Source organism: Oncorhynchus nerka, linkage group LG18, assembly GCF_034236695.1.
Source record: "Oncorhynchus nerka isolate Pitt River linkage group LG18, Oner_Uvic_2.0, whole genome shotgun sequence".
Classification (NCBI taxonomy): Eukaryota; Metazoa; Chordata; class Actinopteri; order Salmoniformes; family Salmonidae; genus Oncorhynchus; species Oncorhynchus nerka.
Genome location: NC_088413.1, coordinates 25,057,897 through 25,077,864, shown reverse-complemented (window position 1 = coordinate 25,077,864; position 19,968 = coordinate 25,057,897). Strand labels below are relative to the sequence as shown.

At 44.1% G+C, this 19,968-nt stretch overlaps 1 protein-coding gene across 4 annotated transcripts in view; it reads left to right on the top strand.

The window, feature by feature from the left end:
- fam13a (family with sequence similarity 13 member A) overlaps nucleotides 1-19,968 on the top strand; it is an 83,038-nt gene that overhangs the window by 55,012 nt on the left and 8,058 nt on the right. For 2 of the 4 annotated variants that reach the window (XM_065003878.1, XM_065003876.1), the window contains exons 10-16: nucleotides 2,219-2,260; nucleotides 3,124-3,321; nucleotides 3,926-4,154; nucleotides 6,779-6,846; nucleotides 7,486-7,531; nucleotides 13,291-13,444; nucleotides 16,270-16,335. In XM_065003878.1, the coding sequence (XP_064859950.1) occupies nucleotides 2,219-2,260; nucleotides 3,124-3,321; nucleotides 3,926-4,154; nucleotides 6,779-6,846; nucleotides 7,486-7,531; nucleotides 13,291-13,444; nucleotides 16,270-16,335 (803 nt within the window). The remainder of the gene's footprint in view (nucleotides 1-2,218; nucleotides 2,261-3,123; nucleotides 3,322-3,925; nucleotides 4,155-6,778; nucleotides 6,847-7,485; nucleotides 7,532-13,290; nucleotides 13,445-16,269; nucleotides 16,336-19,968) is intronic. The other 2 variants (XM_065003879.1, XM_065003877.1) reach the window with 1 other exon arrangement.

Genomic DNA, 19,968 nt, shown 5'->3' with positions numbered 1-19,968 from the left:
CAATACTTTTTAGAGTGGCCTTTTATTGTCCCCAGCACAAGGTGCACCTGTGTAATAATCATGCTGTTTAATCAGCTTCTTGGTATGCTACACCTGTCAGGTGGATGGATTATCTTGGCAAAGGATAAGTGCTCACTAACAGGGATGTAAAGAAATTTGTGCACAAAATTTGAGAAATAAAGTTGTTGTGCGTATGGGAGATTTCTGGGATCTTTTATTTTGTCTTGTGAAACATTGGACTAACACTTTGCGTTTTATATTTTGGTTCAGTATATTTTGGTGTCAAAATGACCCATAGTACCTCGTGACATATGAAGTTATTTTTGTTTGTACAAGCACTTTGTGGCATCTGCTCATGTAAAAAGGGCTTTATAAATACATTTGATTGATTGATTTTAACCTTTCAAAATATTACGGTGTCCAACATCTTGGTGACACATTATGGGCCATAACATCTTGGTGACACATTAATACATGTTAGTTATTTTAACCCCTAGCATTTGGTACCAGATGTATATTTGGCTTTTCAACACTGACCGTGTCATCCATTTTAGTCAATTATTTTCGGGACATTGCGACATTTACCATTAACTCAGTTTTAAAATAAAACCTTTGGCTAGAACTGAACGAGAATAGAACATGCCAGACTAAAAAATGTGTTGATTGTACACATTTTGAAAAGTCATCAGAATTACCTCGTGATAATCAGATAAGCGACAAGCTTGGCTTCAATTAATCTCTTGTTTGATGTGACTGTTCATTGTTTTATGCTCTGTTTACACACTAACACCGTACACACACACTTTTCATCTATGTTCTAGAATCACTGTTTTAATCCCATGTAATTACTCTGATCTCTATTCCATCAGCTCTCTCATTTGTCCATCCTCACCTTGGCCACACACACATACACACACACACACACACACACGCTATCACTGTCAACACTGATGCTGATGGATGAGATGTAAGGAGAATATTGTGTATTGTTGGGTGCTCAGTACCCCCACACACAAGCTGAAGGAAGGAAGTCATGCTTGTGTGTATTTCTGTGAATTCCTCTGGTCTTTCCTGGTACTGTTGGAGCTCAAATAGCCTCCTATTGACATTGAAATGGATTGAGGAGTGTATTCTAGATTTGTATTAATAAGATGTAATATTCATATTTAGTAAGATACTGTATCTAGAGTATGGTGCCAAAAGCCATTAGTAATGACCTATATTCATGTTGTTGTTGAACTGAAAAATCACCTTGTACGCCTGGCCTCAATAGCTGTGCTGACACTGCATACTATCTCTTAAGGGAAGGGGGTAGTAGGCCATATCACTATCACCTGGTCTAGCAGACGCACTCACACAAACACACACACACCACACAAACTGACACACACAGACACGTCAGACGAGAGAGGAGCTGGTAATCTGCTGTCACTCACTGTATGTAAGGCCTGTCATGTCCTCTTCATTAGGTGTGTGTACGTGCTTGGGTTTGTGTGCACGTGCGTGTGTAACAATAGACTAATATTAAGGGGGAGACGTGCGATCACAGCTTACCGGTCACCATGGCAGCCAGCCACTTTGCTCCCAGAGGGCCTCCTTAGGAGCTGAATACGGCTGACGTTTTGACACACTCGCGCACACACACACACGGACACATGTACATACATAACACACACACCCTGGCTGCCTGTGGTCAGCTACAGAGCCTTGGGGCCTGTGAGGGCTGCCTGTGGTCAGCTACAGAGCCTTGGGGCCTGCGAGGGCTGCCTGTGGTCAGCTACAGAGCCTTGGGGCCTGTGAGGGCTGCCTGTGGTCAGCTACAGAGCCTTGGGACCTGTGAGGACTGCCTGTAGTCAGCTACAGAGCCTTGGGGCCTGTGAGTGCTGCCTGTGGTCAGCTACAGAGCCTTGGGGCCTGTGAGGACTGCCTGTGGTCAGCTACAGAGCCTTGGGGCCTGTGAGGACTGCCTGTGGTCAGCTACAGAGCCTTTGGGCCTGTGAGGACTGCCTGTGGTCAGCTACAGAGCCTTTGGGCCTGTGAGGACTGCCTGTTCAGACCAACTGTCTCTCTGCTGTCTTAAAACATGCTCTCTCTCTCTTTCTTTCTTTCTCTCACTCTCTTTCTCTCCTTTCTTTCTCTCTTTCTTTCTTCTTTCTTTCTTTCTTTCTTTCTCTCTTTCTTTCTTTCTCTCTCTTTCTTTCTTTCTCTCTCTCCACAGCAACCACCTCTCATCTGTCCGGTGTAGATCTGACCTGACTAAGTGAGTACACTGCCATTCTATATTATATACTCAGTACGATGAACAGTTCCAGGAGGACATAGTGGTGACCATGCAACATAGTTATATTATATACTCACTACAATGAACAGTTCCAGGAGGACATAGTGGTGACCATGCAACATAGTTATATTATATACTCACTACAATGAACAGTTCCAGGAGGACATAGTGGTGACCATGCAGCATAGTTGTATTATATACTCACTACGATGAACAGTTCCAGGAGGACATAGTGGTGACCATGCAGCATAGTTTCCAGGAGGACATAGTGGTGACCATGCAGCATAATTATACTCACTACGATGAACAGTTCCAGGAGGACATAGTGGTGACCATGCAGCATAGTTATATTATATACTCACTACGATGAACAGTTCCAGGAGGACATAGTGGTGACCATGCAGCATAGTTATATTATATACTCACTACGTTCCAGGAGGACATAGTGGTGACCATGCAGCATAGTTATATTATATACAGTTCAGGAGGACATAGTGGTGACGATGAACAGTTCCAGGAGGACATAGTGGTGACCATGCAGCATACTTATACTCACTACGATGAACAGTTCCAGGAGGACATAGTGGTGACCATGCAGCATAGTTATATTATATACTCACTACGATGAACAGTTCCAGGAGGACATAGTGGTGACCATGCAGCATAGTTATATTATATACTCACTACGATGAACAGTTCCAGGAGGACATAGTGGTGACCATGCAGCATAGTTATTTCAGTCGTTTCAATGACAGCTGCGGAAGAAGCTTTGTCTGGTGCATATCGTATTTCTCAATAACATCCTTTCTCCCTCTGCTCTCTCTCGCCATCTCTCTCTCTAGTGTTCTGGAGAGGACCATCAGGTCGGCAGTGGAGCAGCATCTCTTCGATGTGCACATGTGCGGAGGAGGTCAAAGTACGACGGAGGATTCCGAGTGGACCGGTTGCTCCTCGTCGCCCGTGGTAACCCCGACGGCACGGCAGAGACGTCGGCACCAGAGGGAGCAGGAAGAGGCTCAGAGACATCGGGACAGGAGCAGGTATGGACCATAGAATGAATCCTTAGATAGGACATTTGTCTCACCCAATTGGTGTAGGATCTGCCTTTACTGTTGTTGATTGGTATATTTGGTCAATGGCATCCTTTGTTTGTGAGTTGTTACGAACGGAGTGACATTCTCAGAGTTCTAGGCATCAACAATGGCAGTTTCCACCATTGGATTGACCAATATCACTGGGAGACTTATTATGATCCGATGTCAATTCTAGTAATTCTAACTCTATGCTTCCAATGGCCTCGCCTCTAGTGGTCATGTCCATTGGGGTTATAATGGAGTCTGGGGTCCTTGTGATACCAAGCTAATCTTTGTTGATAGAGACCTGATGGAGCCTGGAGAAGCAGTGAAAACATGGATTAGCGGACTACATTAGTGCAGCCACCCACCATACAACGTCAATAAGACAAGTCCACTGTACTCTGTAAATAGAATTAGCGCACATTCTAAACATGGCGTTAGCCTGGGTACAAGGTATAAGTACGATGACCTTGTCATTTGGAACCCAAGCCGCTTTGTTACAGAGAGAGAAAGGGAGAAAGTCAGTTTGATTCCTCCTCTTCTTTCCTTTCTCTCCATTTGAAAACAGATCCTCGTCTCTGGGGGAAGGAGACATCAACAAGGAGAACATCCCAGCGGCCGGCAGCGTTAGCAGAACTATCAGCTGTGGCATCAGCGTGGGTGAGGAAGGAGTCAGGAGGGACTACCAGACTAGCCAGGGAGGGGTCCACCACGAGGGCCCCAGACCCAGGAAGCCTAAACACTGCCACCAGAGCCCCACGCTTGGCCAGCTTAGTGACAACCAGGACCCCCACGCGGTAAGTCACTCTCTCTCCTCCTCTCTTTCTGTCTCTCTGTCTCTCTCGCTCCTTCTCATTGCAGATGTGTGTCTATTGTTGCCATGTCATGCAGGTCCCTTGTTGAATTCAGGTGGAGGTCAAACATTCAAAACAGCACATCTAAGACAATTACTTCCTGTTTACCAAATCTCTGAAGCAAACTTGTTTGCTTACTTTGGTGCACGCTCATCATTTATTTTCATAGTGTCATGTTTAATACTCCCAAAGAGCAACCTGACCCTTTAAGTTCCCTAGCCCCTGGTTCTCATAATCCTCCCTCTTCTTCTCCCACAAAACATTGTGATGCAGACAAGGTCTACGCCACTGTGGTGTTTTTCACTTCGCTGGTGTGACGTCTGGCTTACCACCAACCCCTGTCTACTCTTAATGGCTGCTATGAGTCACTGCTGGGTAATTGGTGATGTTTCACAAGAACTACTAAATCGGGGACAGCAGAGAGATTGAGGTAGATAGAGAACATTGGCATAAACATCAGCATAGCCGCCAATGGCTGGATTCCTAATGAATCTTACATAGGCTTAAGAGGCGCGTGATAGGCCAGGCAGCGTGCTCTAGCGCTTCCCTAAATGCGAGGCAACCTCCCTCCCTGGAACACTCTAAATTGCAGGGCAGCGCGTTAACAAGGTTGACTGAGGTTCAATTAGCATTTGCTTTTGAAGAAGAGGAAGGAACACATGTACTGTGTTGTTGTGTAGCAAGGGCTTGTTGTCGTTCAGGGTTCGAGACCGTCATGTTCAGAACAGTGTTTTGTTTCGGAGTTAAGGTAATTACTGCTGACCTCAGTGACGTTGTCTATGTGTGCAAAATAAATGCATAGCAAAATAAGAAAACATACCATTTCAGGTGTGTCGCAATATGATATTGGACTCTTGGAAGGCTGAATTTGATATTCAAAATGTAGGCCCTCACGGCATATTTTAGTTTCCTATTTAATTGTCTCATTATGCTGGAAGGTATGGGATTGTCTACCTCAAGTCATTACATCATTGTCTCAGAAATATGCTTCCAAACTGCTGGCGGACTAAACCAGGTTCCACAGTATTTTAATATTGCTAATTGAGATGCAGCCTTGGTATGTATCAAATGCAGCAGAGAATCCTTTGTCAGCAAACAGTTGCCTGCCAACAGCTTAAAGGGTAGTAAGTCATGCCCCGTGGCTCATCACCAATGATACGGCCCTTAATACAGAGAGCGTATCTTAGTTCAAAGTCACGGAGACTTTGGGCGGTGCTGGAATAGGCTCAGGCCCCAGTAATATGGGCTACAGGGCCGATCTGCTGTCTTCACTGCATTAACTCTTAAGTAGTCGCGGCACTTCCTCATCTAGGAATATAAGTTGATCGATTATTTACGTCGACAGACACACTCGTCTCATCAATATCCCAGGCTAATGTATAGCCTAGCTCGGCTGAAGCGTGTGTCTTATCCCAGGGACGAAAATAGATTCCACGGCTTCACGTAAAAAAAAAAAAACACTTTGAGGGACAGACAGGGTATAGCTAGACCTTTAGGGGCTTTTCCATGCCATCTCAACCAATCAGTGTATTTCTTTTTACATCAGCAGATGTCACAAAGTGCTCATACAGAAACCCAGTCTAAAGACCCAAAGATTGAGCAATGCAGATGTAGAAGCACGGTAGCTAGGAAAAACTCCCTAGAAAGGCATGAACCTAGGAAGAAACCTAGAGAGGAACCAGGCTCGGAGGGGTGGCCAGTCCTCTTCTGACTGTGCCGGGTTAAGATTACACACCTGTGTTATGTAAGAGATGAGAAGACACCTGAAATCCTGGCATACATACTGTAGTGGCGATGTCTTGACCTTGGCTGGCAGGACAGGGGTGTTAGGAGTGACTGACAGAGGGGGTTGACTGATGTAACAGGAGGGTAGCTATTGTAACAGACCTGGGCTCAAATAGTATTTATTTTCTCACAAATACTGCTAGACGGTCGGGGTTTGCACTTTTGGGACGGTTCTATTACTTTTGTTGCTCCAAACAAGCTCAATCAAGTGCACCGAATCTACTTTAACAAAAACAAATAACATTGGAACCCACATCTGGTAGGCACTCTAGCAGAGCGTGCCCAAAGCCCATGGGGAGTCATTAAGGCCCTACAAAGCCTCCCAGAGGGTTAGTCCCGGAGGTGTCATAGTGTACAGAACACCACAGCCCCATAGAACAGTACACGCTGTACACTACATCCCCTCGTTAGTTGGTGTGACCCACCCCACTCCACCACCTGTTCTGGAACCTGTTTCTATAACCAACTGGTGATTTGACTTGTTTTTAAATAGATACTTATGAGTAATGTGATATAAATGTTTTGCTAGATTTGATATGTGTTTTATTTATCTAATGGCCAAGGCAAACAGAGTAACAAATCCTGTGTAATTGTGTAAACCGGGTCTCGGCACACAGTTTATGTCAAATGTTCTCCAAACATAATTTCCCTGAAATACATTTTTTGCTCCAGACATAGATGTCTGATGGAAGCATATCAGGATCAGCGTTGCACATTGATGCATACCGTTAATCTCCATTAGGGAGAGAGTAATAAAATGTTATGTATTCTATTTTCTACAGCTAAAAGAATGCATATCAAGAGTACATGACGAAGCCGGGACAAACAACATGGAGTCATCAGACAACCGGTAAGCATTGTGACATTTGAACCCCCTTTAACATGCTTGTAACTACTACTGACCATTTTTCACCTGTTAATTTAGATAGCAAAGTTCTCCAACAGAAGTATCTCATACCGACCATTTTCACTACTTAATCTAGATACTAAGGCAGTGTTTCTCAAACTCGGTCCTCGGGACCCCAAGAGGGGCACATTTTAGATTTGCCCGAGCACTACACAGCTGATTAAGATAATCAACTGACCGTCGGCTGTGTAGTGCTCGGGTTAAAAAACTAAACGTGCACCTCTTGGGGTCCCGAGGACAGAGTTTGGGAAACACTGTACTAAGGTAATGTGACACCGTTATTTAAAGAAGGATTGTTGTGTTGCTAAGGCTCTGACGGACTCTCTGAGGCCTGGTCCCATTGTGTCACAGCACCTGTCTTTATCGGGCAACATTTATTTAACAAAGTTTTTAATCTGATAGACTTGAGAGAATGCCGCTGACATTGGGGAGTTAGGGGGCGAGAGAGCCTTCCTAAACTCAACTCGGCACGCTGTTCTACGGGCTCCTGGCTGGGTGGAAAGCACCCGTGTCCTTGCTAGGGTGTGATTCTCACATGAGGAAAGGTGACGCAACATGTCTATGTTTTCACCCCTTTATCAGAAATGACAGTCAAAGAAAGGACCCCAGTCTTCTGACTCCTTCATGGGTGAGTTGAGTGTCTCTCTCTCTCTATTCTCTCACACTCTCTCTCTATTCTCTCTCTCTCTCTCTCTCCTCTCTTTCTCTGTCTCTCTCTTTATTCTCTCTCTTACACTCCTCTCTCTTCTCCCTCTCCTATCTCCTCTCTCTTCCTCTTTCACTGAAATTCCCTGCATGTACATGCTAGATCTCCTAGGCTTCCTGTGTTCACACTGCTTGCGGAAGATAGGGCCAGAGTCTCTCAGTAGACTAGGTGATTGTTTGGGAGTGTAGGGGTCTGGGGGAATAGGAGGGGTCTGGGGGAACATCTATAGTTTGTTACTGACCAATGAACAACTGGAGCAGATAAATGGGATACTATTTTGGTCCACTCACTGCAATGTGGAACTACCACATCTCTGCTAGTCAAAATGTTGCAGCCAAACATCTTCTCTTTAGGGGAAAAGCAAACATCCCTTGGAGAGATTGACAGCTAAGCAATAATTAATCACTACTATTGACACAATATGGAAAGAAGTAGAAAATAAACCAAAACAAAGTTTGAGCTTTTCCTTGAATGAAAATCGACCACACAAAAAAATGACTTATCCACACATCTTGATGGGAAATGCTGTGAACGTTTTCCACTGCAGCTCTGTATCACTTCAGAATGTGAAGCACTGTGTAGCTATTCAGAACAGCAGCAGCTGAAGCTATTTAGCATAGTTGCTAAGGTGGTATACAGATGGAAACAGTCCTATGTAATCTACTGGTCCATCTGCTTTCTAGTACAGTAGGCTAATCTGTTACACTTAATGTGACTCTACAACAGAACTGTACACACACACACACACAGTCCAGATGGGTCTTAGTGACACAATTCTCTGTCTCCACCTCCTCCACATTCACCACCTCAGAACAAGCTGCACCCACTGAGATGCAGTCTGTGCCTGGCATGGTGGCACAGCGTCATTGTGCCAATCTCTCTGCTGGTTGTTGGTGTCAGATCAGAGGTGGTGGCATGAGGGATCCCAGCACCTAGTGACATCAGAGCGTACTACTGACAGCAGGTCCAATTAGTGTACTAAGTAGATTAGTGCTCTTGATCAGTCTACTAAGACAGAGGCTGTGTTCCCTAGGGGCGCTGGTCAACAGTAGTGAACTATGAAAGGAATTTGGGATGCAGCCAAAGGCAGATGGATGTCTTGACTAGATGTGTTGTTTTAAAGCATATTTTTAACGGTATTGTTGAAGCTCAGTTTTCTGTTGTCTGTTTAAACTGTAACTAAAGTTTACTGTTCTTCATAACAAAGACAGCCTTCTAGTGTTTCAGTCATTTGTTCTTCATAACAAAGACAGCCTTCTAGTGTTTCAGTCATTTGTTCTTCATAACAAAGACAGCCTTTTAGTGTTTCAGTCATTTGTTCTTCATAACAAAGACAGCCTTCTAGTGTTTCAGTCATTTGTTCTTCATAACAAAGGCAGCCTTCTAGTGTTTCAGTCATTTGTTCTTCATAACAAAGGCAGCCTTCTAGTGTTTCAGTCATTTGTTCTTCATAACAAAGGCAGCCTTTTAGTGTTTCAGTCGTTTGTTCTTCATAACAAAGACAGCCTTCTAGTGTTTCAGTCATTTGTTCTTCATAACAAAGGCAGCCTTCTAGTGTTTCAGTCATTTGTTCTTCATAACAAAGACAGCCTTCTAGTGTTTCAGTCATTTGTTCTTCATAACAAAGGCAGCCTTCTAGTGTTTCAGTCATTTGTTCTTCATAACAAAGGCAGCCTTCTAGTGTTTCAGTCTTTTGTTCTTCATAACAAAGGCAGCCTTCTAGTGTTTCAGTCATTTGTTCTTGATAACAAAGACAGCCTTCTAGTGTTTGTCATTTGTTATTCATAACAAAGACAGCCTTTTAGTGTTTCAGTCATTTGTGCGATGGAACGCTTCTTCGTCCGTATGTTGCTTGTTATCCTAGAAGCAACTCAAGTCAACGTGAAAGATGTGAGAAACATGTTAATTTGACCTGTTTGACTTTCACACCGTCATAAAACGTTTTTGGACGGAGTCTTTTACAGCCTTGGCCTCGGTCACCACACACTCTGAAGTGTATCAGTGTGTGGCATGCCTGAGCCTCTTTAACCTGATGACACCTAGAATGGCTTCTAGAGCCCACTGTTCCATCGTGTGTGTGTGACCACATTTTCAGCCCTGTCCCCAATACTTCACACACAGTCCAAGGCCAGTGGAGGTACAGGGAGTAAGGACTGGTTTAAGAGATTAAAGACTTCCACACATCAGTTATGGACCACTGAAACCAGTACAGATCAATGGGACCTGGAATGTAACTGTACAAACAAGTCTTTTGTCTTTATCTGTAATGCCTACAGTACTGTACTGCTTAGTACCCTGCCGCAAAAGACATTTCAACTGTCAAAGGGATCTTATTTGTTTGGATGAATGCTTGGACAGCATGTCAATTTGAGCAACCCCCTCCAAAAACAACAAAACATGACGCTTACTTGGTGGAGAGTCTGATTTCTTGCATCTATATAATATTGTGAAAATCTCAGGATTGTACTGTAGTAATAATGTATCACAAAAATGTGGGTGAAGTGGGTTATTGCTCGTGTGTGTGTGTGCGGGTTCTAGCGTACGTGTCACTTGTGGCTGTGTATCAAGCCTCCTCATCCAATGTGATGCTACCCTCCCAGACGAGCCCCTTCTCTCCACCCTGTCTGTGTCTGTCATTACCACCCCAGCCTCATCCTCCTAAATCCATCATGTGTTTGTGTGTCGCCTGTCTATAAAACCCCTAACACACAGATTAACAATGGAAAGAACACCCACTGTGGGACAAATCCAAGCCCAAAGCCCGAGCACAACATTGTGGAACGTTCAGATAGAAATATATTTAGTAGAACAGATATGTCTTTCACTGACATTTAGAGTAAAGGAATCATACTAGCTATATTTATTCATACAATTTCTATCTGCAATGCTGAATGCTAGTACCCTGGTCTCCCTCTGCATCACTCTACCCAGGGCGACTAGTGATGATGTAATGTGATCAGTAGTTGAGTTGTGCTAGGACAAAGGATTATAAGTGCAGTAGGTTATGTACAGTCAGTGTGGCAGTGATATTTACAGACAGGGTAGTGGTCACCATGGTTAAGCTGTTCTGTCTTCTAGTGAGTCTGGGTTAATCCTGAAATGATAGGGACTGTATACAGATGTTTATATTTCTGTTGTGTGTAGTATTTTCCAGAGACTTGTTGATAGAAACATTTGCTGAAAATGACTACTGTGATGGTACATTAATACTTTTTTATTTTTTTAAAGTAATACAGTGTTATACAGTACCAGTCAAACGTTTGGACACACCTACTCATTCAAGGGGTTTTCTTTATTTTTACTATTTTCTACATTGTAGAATAATAGTAAAGACATCAAAACTATGAAATTACACATATGGAATCATGTAGTAACCCAAAAAAAGTGTTAAACAAATAAAAATGTGTTTTATATTTGAAATTCTTCAAAGTAGCCACTCTTTGCCTTGAAGACAACTTTGCACACTCAAGGGTGGCTACTTTGAAGAATCTCAAATATAAACTATTACACTTTTTTGGTTACTACAGGATTCCAAATGTGTTATTTCCTAGTTTTGATGTCTTCACTATTATTCTACAATGTAGAAAGTAAAAATAAAGAACAAACCTGGAATGAATAGGTGTGTCCAAACTTTTGACTGCTACTATATATCATATCGTTTTTATTGTCATTCTTACAGCAATGTGATCATTAACCGCAATAAGGATGATGATTCATGTGACTGAAAGATTCAGTCAAACCTATCATTAGCTCGTCCATGTGTGAAACGTGATTTGATCACATTACATTTCTAGTCCTTTCTCTGCATAACCTCTAATGGGGGGGGCGATGCTTTGAAAGTATTTGATTAAATTGTCCTAATTTGCATGTCAATGACCCGTTTGGTGGTATCAAGGGGGACTAGTTTCAGTACCCGAAAGAGATCTGCATTGCAGAAATGACATGGGGTGGATTGTTGTGTAAGATGTAGTGTGCTTTGAAACAGTTGAAGGAAGAGAGGGCAAAGAACACATGTTTTGTAGCAGTGTTGTCCTTCTTTGGACGTCTTTGACCCCAGTCCATCTCAAGGTAATCAGCTCTTTCCTCACAACTTCAGATGTAGTCAAGAGGTTTCTATTGTTTGACCTCACAGCCTGGTAATGGCCCCATATCAATGAAATGAGCCTAAATGAGTTGTCATTGATTATGGGGTTGAGTAGTAGTTTTTTCCTTATGAAGTGTTTGTTTGCTTGTGTTCTGTAACATGAGGTGCTTTTGAATCTGAGAGTCACTCGCTTTTTTAGAACTAGGGTTAGATTACTCTTGACGGTGTCCTGTTACACACAGTGTGTGTGTGTTCCAGCTACACGCATGTTTGCAAAACACACACACACACACACTGTGTGGCCACAATTCACTTTCCTAGTAAACAATGATAGTGTGCTCCTTGACTGAAGGGTAGGAAAGGTGAGATTAAGAGTGAAAAGGAAGGACATTTTGAGATTCAGATTCAGAGTGTTTAAATGTGCGTTGTTACATGGTCTATGGTCCCCAGCGTTGTGTAGTTGGAATTTGTCCCAGTCACCCAGCTATCAGTCACATCAAAGCTATTTGCCAGTCAACAGCTGAGAGCACTTGATAACTCCCTATCATTGGCATTACAGTAACGTTCACCTTTCACCCCCCCCCCCCCCCCCCCCCCTGTTACACAACACCCTCAATGGCAGTTTATAGGTGGCATTTATGAGGCTGGGGCAGTTTTAATCCCTGATCTGTTCCTAAAATAACTCTGTCCCACGCCTAGGCAGAGGCTAGAGGGGAAGTGAGGGGAAGCTAGCCCCCCCCTCACACACACAGTTTAGCACAAAGTCCTGTCTGTTTTGGACGCACGCCCTGCCTGCATGACCCACCATCTGAATTCACTTTCGGTAATGGTGAGGGATTGTTAACGTTTTGCTAGGCTGGCATCTGATAGGATGTTTGAGTGCTATGGTCAAAAAGCTTCCATTTGGTTGTGCATTGAAAAGGGCTAAGAACGGTGGGGGGGCGATGTTGAAAGAGTATTTGATTAACAACGACAGAGATACAACGTACAACGACAGAGATAATGGTATTTGCAGATAAGGGGGAGGGAAGGTGAAGAGGGTAGAAAATGATTGGGAGGGGGGGGGATTTGGAAGAGGGAAAGAAAAACGATGGGGAAAGAGAGCATAGGAGAGGAGGAAAGGCGAGAGTGGTAGCCCAAAGAGGAAGAGAACTCCTCCATGCTCCAAGGCAAGGATGTCTTTCTGCAGCAGAAGAGAGGGAAAAAAATCTCTGCCTGTGTGCTGGCGTCTGGCGAATAATCTGCTTGCTTTTCTTTGCCATACCTCCTTCTCTCCCTCCTCCTTCTTTTCCTCCTCCTTTTCTCCCCCTCCCTTCTGCTCTGGCTACTGTGAGACAAACCACTCCAAAGGATCAGTGCATATGCACAGAGAAAGAGAGAGGAAGGGGTGGGAACCCAGAGGGAAAAGAGGAGGGGCAAAACCTCATTCACACACACACACACAGACAGACACGCCCGGTGGACCAATCAGGAGTGTTGTCAACCCCCCTGCAAGGGCTGTGGTAGGCTGGGCCAGGCAGAGGCAGCGTATGGCTGAACTTAAGGAGCATGCTCACTCCCAGCCCTTGTTGTTTTGTGTCTCTCCGTGGTTGTGCAGACACGACTCAGTAGTATGAAGATCCAGGAGCTGCCTAGTAGCTGTGAAACGGCTGACAGGAGGGGGGTCATCGGCCGGAGTTCGGACCAGGAATGTGGCGAGGACGTACCCCGCTTGGACCTGTCGGCGCTGACTGACGATAACAACTGGGGAGGTAAATCTTCAACCCCCCCCCCAACCTTTCTTCCCCTCTTCCACACACTCTGTCAGTCCTTCCCTTCCTTCTAGGCAGCACATGGGTGTCTGGGTGGCAGCTGCAACCCTCCTGCTCCCTCTCCTCCTCCTCTTGTTGTGGTGGCTCCTTCTGTGTCTTCAAGAAGAGTTATGGACTCCGATGCTCTTAGTCTCTCGGCTTCTATATCTGGAGAAGCTGCACCATTACTGAAGGTGTTGTGCTTGTGTACACAGCTTGGCGCAGCATATTGCATTTAGATAGCAGATCTTTTTTTGTGCCTTTTTGACAAATGTAGCTCCTGTTTCGTCAGACCACATGGAGTTTTTTTGTTTACAAGTGATGGGAACAGCATAGAATATTGTGTTGCCGTGCTGCTACCATGAGTTATTAAAGAGTGAGTATTTACGGTTTGCACATGCTGCTGGCATGTTTTGCCTTTTGGTTGGCAGTTATTGGGCAGTTTGTGGGTTGTGAATAGCTTCCAGATTGCTAACGACAATCATTAAAGGGGAAGATTACAGGTGAAAAATACTGTACTGTTTAAGGGGCGTTGAGGTTTTATCTTTTCCTAAAGGGATTGACATTGATCTTGTTTGATATTGTTGGGATGTATTGTCTTCCCATTGATATTGCAAAAGCTCCTGGCATTTAGTTTTTTAAGTGCGTATGGTGTGTGTGTGTGTGTGCCTGCATGATTAGATTAACCCTAGGAACAATAAGTGTGTGTGTGTTCATTAAGGTTGGATTTCAACTCTGCACATGGCATTGGATGTAAGCAATGAAGTGTGTCTATTTGTTTATTCATGCCAAGGTCTCGAATCTCATTGGTCATGCATAGTTTTATACAGAAATAGACAGAGGTATTCTATTATTCATTAGTCTATCATGGGCACGTCTGCTTATTATTTTTTAGAGAGAAAGACATGTAAGTCAAAAAGGACCTTGGAGAGATTTCCGCAGCCATTCAAAATGTTCAATGTCTTTGTTAAATAACTGCAATACAGTGGATTTTGGGGGATGAAACCAAGTCAGAAAAGAGTTTGATATTAGAAAATAAATATTTTTTCTGTAAGCTTTTAATCCATGGTGCAACAGTTATTGGCAGTATGTTGTTGAGTGAGATTGGAGTATCAGGAAGGAAAGGCTGTTAGATGCTGCACAACTTGTCTGATTGTTTTTGTGAGAGATTGCGAAAGAAAGGTCGGAGGTGGGTGGAGTTTGAAAGTGTGTTTTTGTACACTAGTGAGACTGAATGCAGAGTTGTTAGATTGCTTATGTTTGTTTGCACAGGGCAAGTTACCTGAAAGAAGTCCACTTGCAGTTTCAGACTTGAAGGGACATGCATGGGCACCATTTTTTATAGTAACATGAACATTGGATACTAAATAATGTCCTGCGTGGTTGCTCGGTGCAAGCTGCAGTCATGCCAAACGCAAACTGCCTAACCCCAATGGAAATAGGTCACACCTTAAGGAAAATATTGTTCAAACATTTCCTTTGGATTCAGTATTCATTCCAACTCAAACAGCACTGTTTGTCTTGAATTGTGGTCTCTAGTACAGTACAGTACCAACTGTGCAAAAAGCACTGACGCCCTCTAGTGGTAGGGCTTGAGACATGTTTGTCCTATTCGGCTAAGGAGCACTGTGTAAGCCTGGTGCTTAGTCCTTGTTTGCTCCAAAGTGAGTGTGATAGACAGATAAATATTAAGGTAGTGTCTGTCTGCATAGAAATGCTAACTTATGCAGTCAGTCAGGGCTGCAGCCAATGTGGGTTTGGTGTTAGGGGTTTTGGCAGTGCAGGCAGCGTGTGTGTGTGTGTGTGTGTACACACGCACATAGTGTGTGTTTTCTGGAGAAAGAGTGAGAGGTATCACCAGGTGTTGTTCTCTCACAGCCAGGAATGGAAGGATGAGGAGAGGTGAGGGAGGACAAAAACAGACTTTGTTCAGTTTTGATGTCACAGTCCGCGTGTTACCTGGTACAACTGAATCCCATGCCACAGGAGGTACCTAAAGCATAATGCTTTAGACTCCTCTGAGCTACTGAGAGTTACAACTCCCAGGGGAGTGCTTATGATTGACCGTGACATGGCGTTCCCATATCACAAGAAGCATTTCTCCTAGACGCAGGCAAGGCAATCGGAACGCTTGGATCTTTTGAAGCCAGAGGAAGAGCAGGGCTAGTCAGAGCTTGGGTTTTGAGTGTTGGATTAAACGGCAGTAAACTTGAGTGATGTTCGGAGTCTTTTTGTCTGGCAGTAGGTCCTTTCTCTCCCCTTTAAATATAGAGCCATGAGACTAAAGAGTTTTTGTTATGCGTAAGGTATTTGTAAGTACCTGTGTCCTGTTGGGGGGATAAGCAGGAAAACAGATGAGGTTGTTGCAATAGGAATGGATGAGGTAGTGATGGTTGGGGACTGTGGATGGTACAGTGGCCTGAGACTTTTTACCCAGTGCAGCCTGTGCCAACTGCAGTCATGGTGAGCAGATATTTGCTGTGCGCCAGCTCCACGTACATAGAGCTAGTTAGAGTAGAGGACTTGTCTACTACTGTGTAATGTCTCTGCCATTGGGAATGATGCACTATTTACATTTACATTTAAGTCATTTAGCAGACGCTCTTATCCAGAGCGACTTACAAATTGGATTCTATGATTCTCATTTCACCTTTCGCATGCAACAGAGTGACCGGGCTGGATCTGATCTTCTTTTCCTCCCTCCATCTCGTCTGTTCTTATCACCTTATTTTTCTCTTTTCCTCCCTCCCTCCCTGCCCCTATCCCATCTCTTCTCTGTCCTCCAGATTCCCCATTCTTTAGCGCCCCTTTCCTTGATTTCAAAAGTGTTTTCCAGTCGAGTTATTATGAGGGTAAGTGGCATTTTGGCTGGCAATGGAACCGGGACTTGTCTTGCCTTGATACAAATAACCCATTAGAGACAGAACAGAGAGGAAAAATGCCAAATGCCTGTTGCATGACCTTTTACTACTGCATGGCAACATCACTACAGTGATTGGGCATATTCTGCTCCCAACCAATCACATCCCAACCTTTAGGGGCATGACAGCATGGCATGCCTCAACTACAATGGGCTGGATGCTGTGCTGGTTGATTTAAAGACCTCATTTGAAATGCCATGGTGAATGCCCTATTGGCTGCTTGGCTGTGTAAGCTGACATAATAGGTTAAAACACGTTGAATTGTTTGAGAGGTTGACCTGCTGCTCACTGTCATCTAGTAAACCCATACATAGCAGTGTTGATTGGATACATTGTGTGAGGCAACCTTCTGCCTAGGGAAACTAGGCTACTGCTCCCGCGCCTCCCGCGCCCCAGGCAGTCCCGACATGCCTTGAAAGACCGTGTAAAACCGCACGTAGTCCTATAGTAGCATACGGCGGACACACTAAGTACCTTCCAAGCCAGCAGCTCCATGACCCGAGCCATACTTCATAGCCTAAGTCTGTTATGTAATTTGTGTTTATGAATTATTATCGGGGTGACAGTTGTCCTTTTTTGTAAACAAACTCAGATCGTTTGTCAGTATTAGACAGCTACTGGTATGTAGTTACGATATCTAAGGAAAACCTAGTACGTACTATTATAAAAAATTGAATTTTACAAGTCGAGTTAGCTATGAACGTTACAGCAGTAAAATGTCATTATAATTTAGTCACAACTATACTGCGGTATATGTATAGCGCATTTATCTGCTTTATCACTTGCAGTGCAAACACTCGTCTGGAAAATTCGCAATCAAAAAGTTGCAATTGTAAACTCAACATCTAACATCTAAGACGAAAAAAAAATGATAGTAGACAGCTAACTCCGGCAAACTCTCCATATTTGCTATGCGCGTTGGCTTGCCAGCTAAACAACTAGCCTTATAGCAGCAGACAGCTAACGTTAGCTGGCTTTCGTGATTATTATCTAGTCTACAGTCCAGCATGCACTACTAGTCGTGCTGAGTGAGGAGTCTATGGGTGCCTTCGTAAATTCCCTCTGGCAATCTACTCTTGATTTCAGAGCACTCTCGTCTGAGTTTGCCAGAGCGCAGAATAACTGATGAATTTATGAACGCTCAACACTCGTTGAATATGGCTGGTGTCAGTAAACGTTGTCAAACTAAAATCGTAATTAAATTGTTGCCAGCAGTACAGTTAGTCACCAACGCTCCGGATAACATGAATTCAGTCTAACCAGCTCTGCTAGGGCGAAAATGTCAGAATGAGGTGTTCTCTCATTTATGTCTGGAAGTAACTAGCAAGCTAGCTAACTTTAGCCAGTTAGCGTGGGTGCTTGACTGCCGTTGTGAGGTCAGAACGCTCAGATCAACCCCACTCCTCGGCCAGAGCGTCCAGGGTGCGATCTGATCGCTACGAAAGCGAAACGCTCTGAATGAACGAACGTCCAGAGCACACTACGAGTGCATTCTGGCACTCTAAAGTTAATTTACGAACGCACCCTGTTATACCCTGTAACACGGTCCAGATACCAAGTGTTAGGCTACACACTATAGGAACATATTCTCAATCCCTTAGTGAATGAAAATCGCACACAATTCCTTTAATTCAGAAACTCAAGAAGGCAACATGAAAGCAACTTTGTTACAGTGTTTTCAAATATGTGCTGCTGCGCGTCATCAGCTGTAGCACAAACGGATAAGACGGACCGACAACCAGGAGCCAATATTTACCGTTACATGCATTTGTCAGCTAAAGATGCCACTATTTTTATTCTGTATAACTCAACTCGTTTATAATATCGGGACATACAGTAGATATTTGTATTGTTGCTGTAGTCGGATGGATCAGAGGAACAGATAGGGTTTCCACTAGTTATTACAACCACAAAGTCCAAATCGGCTACAGTGGTAACTAGTGACGACCAGCAGATAGGCCTATGTGCGCGAGAGAATATCAACAATATGCGTCAAAATTTACCTCGGAAATTCGACCTGCAATTTGTAAACCAAACTGTTGTAGGTCTACTATTGGTAAAAACGTCATTTTGAAGTGACACAAATGGCAAATTAAGCGTTTATCTATCAATTTCGAGATATGTTAAACCAACAAAAAAAAATGCTTTTTTTATTTGGAAATTCGATCCCAAATCACTTCCCATATGAGTCCCTATCCACCCCCCTTCTTAGAAAAACATGCATGTGCAGCTACAGGGTGTGTGTGTGCACGTGGGTGTGCATGTGTTCAAAGAGTGATTACTGAATTCTGATGTTTCTAAATGTTTACATTGGTGATATGGAAACCTGACGTTGTTATTGCTCCCTCCTTCCCTTCTGGCTATGTTACCTCTCCAGTGTGCAGTGTAGCCTACAGGGTCTCCTTTTTCCTGTGGTACAATACCGTGGTTTCTCTCACGTCCACACAAGCACCTGCAGTAGAACAATCCTTGGCTGAGTTTTGTATTTACAATGCTGTTGTGTGGTGGTGGCTTAGGCTATCTGAAATGAAACCTTCCCTCCTCTCCTAGCAACAACAGCCTGTGTGTTTCACTGATCTGTGATGCAGTACAACTCCCGCTGTGGGTACAATGCCGTGGTCTTTCTTTCTCTCTCTCTCTCACATACACAGCCCAACAATATTCTTCCTATGCCAGTCACTCTCCGTATTCTGGTCCCATATCTGCTTGCGCTGTCTTGCAAATTGATGACCACGACCATAGGAAATGTGAAGACATCACGAACCGATATGGTACAAGGCTAACTCTGGAGTCACAGCCGTTCCATTCCTCTACCAGAGAGGCCATGGCTCCTGCATTATCCCAACCAGAGGCATCAAAGAGCAGTCCAATGTATTTATAGCTTGTGATTGGGATTGTCAGAGACATCTGCATGGTTATTTTCACCACAGTGTAATTATTGGCGAGTCGGAGTGGACTCTGGCTGGGGCTGAACTGGGGAAACCAGCCTGGAAAACAGACAAATGGGTCTGTAAGCCATTAGTTCGTGGTGAGAGTTTTAGTGAACAGCTTCATCATGCAATGCCGCAGTGACCTTTAGGGCGCTCAGATGCGGGTGCCAAGAAGGTGTTGCCGAGGTGACGAGCGACCGCCATGTTTAGACTTAAAGTGGCGGTTGATTCATTTGGATCCAATCAGTTGGATTCCCGCTGCTTACTGCTTGCCTCGTCCCTCGAGACGACAATCGGATAGGCGAGCCGTTATTTTGCTGTGTTCTACTTAGACTACACTTTGTCTATGTTTAGTGGTGTTTGCAGTTCAGATGTTGCAGCCAAGCAGGGCCCATGTTGAGCTCTAGCTGTGTTTGAGCGAGAGATAAGCCAGTGTTTGTCGACTGCTGGTAGAGCCTGCCAAGTTCCACAGGTCACTCCCTCATCCCTGCCCATGGTGATGCGTGTGTGCAGTGCAGTGCAGTTTTTTGTCACTTTCCTTTTTTTAAATTGCATCACCTTTTGGATTACAAAGCCTTGTGATATCAATATGTGCAGTGTGTTTTGGAGCGGTCCATGGTAGTCTAACCCACTT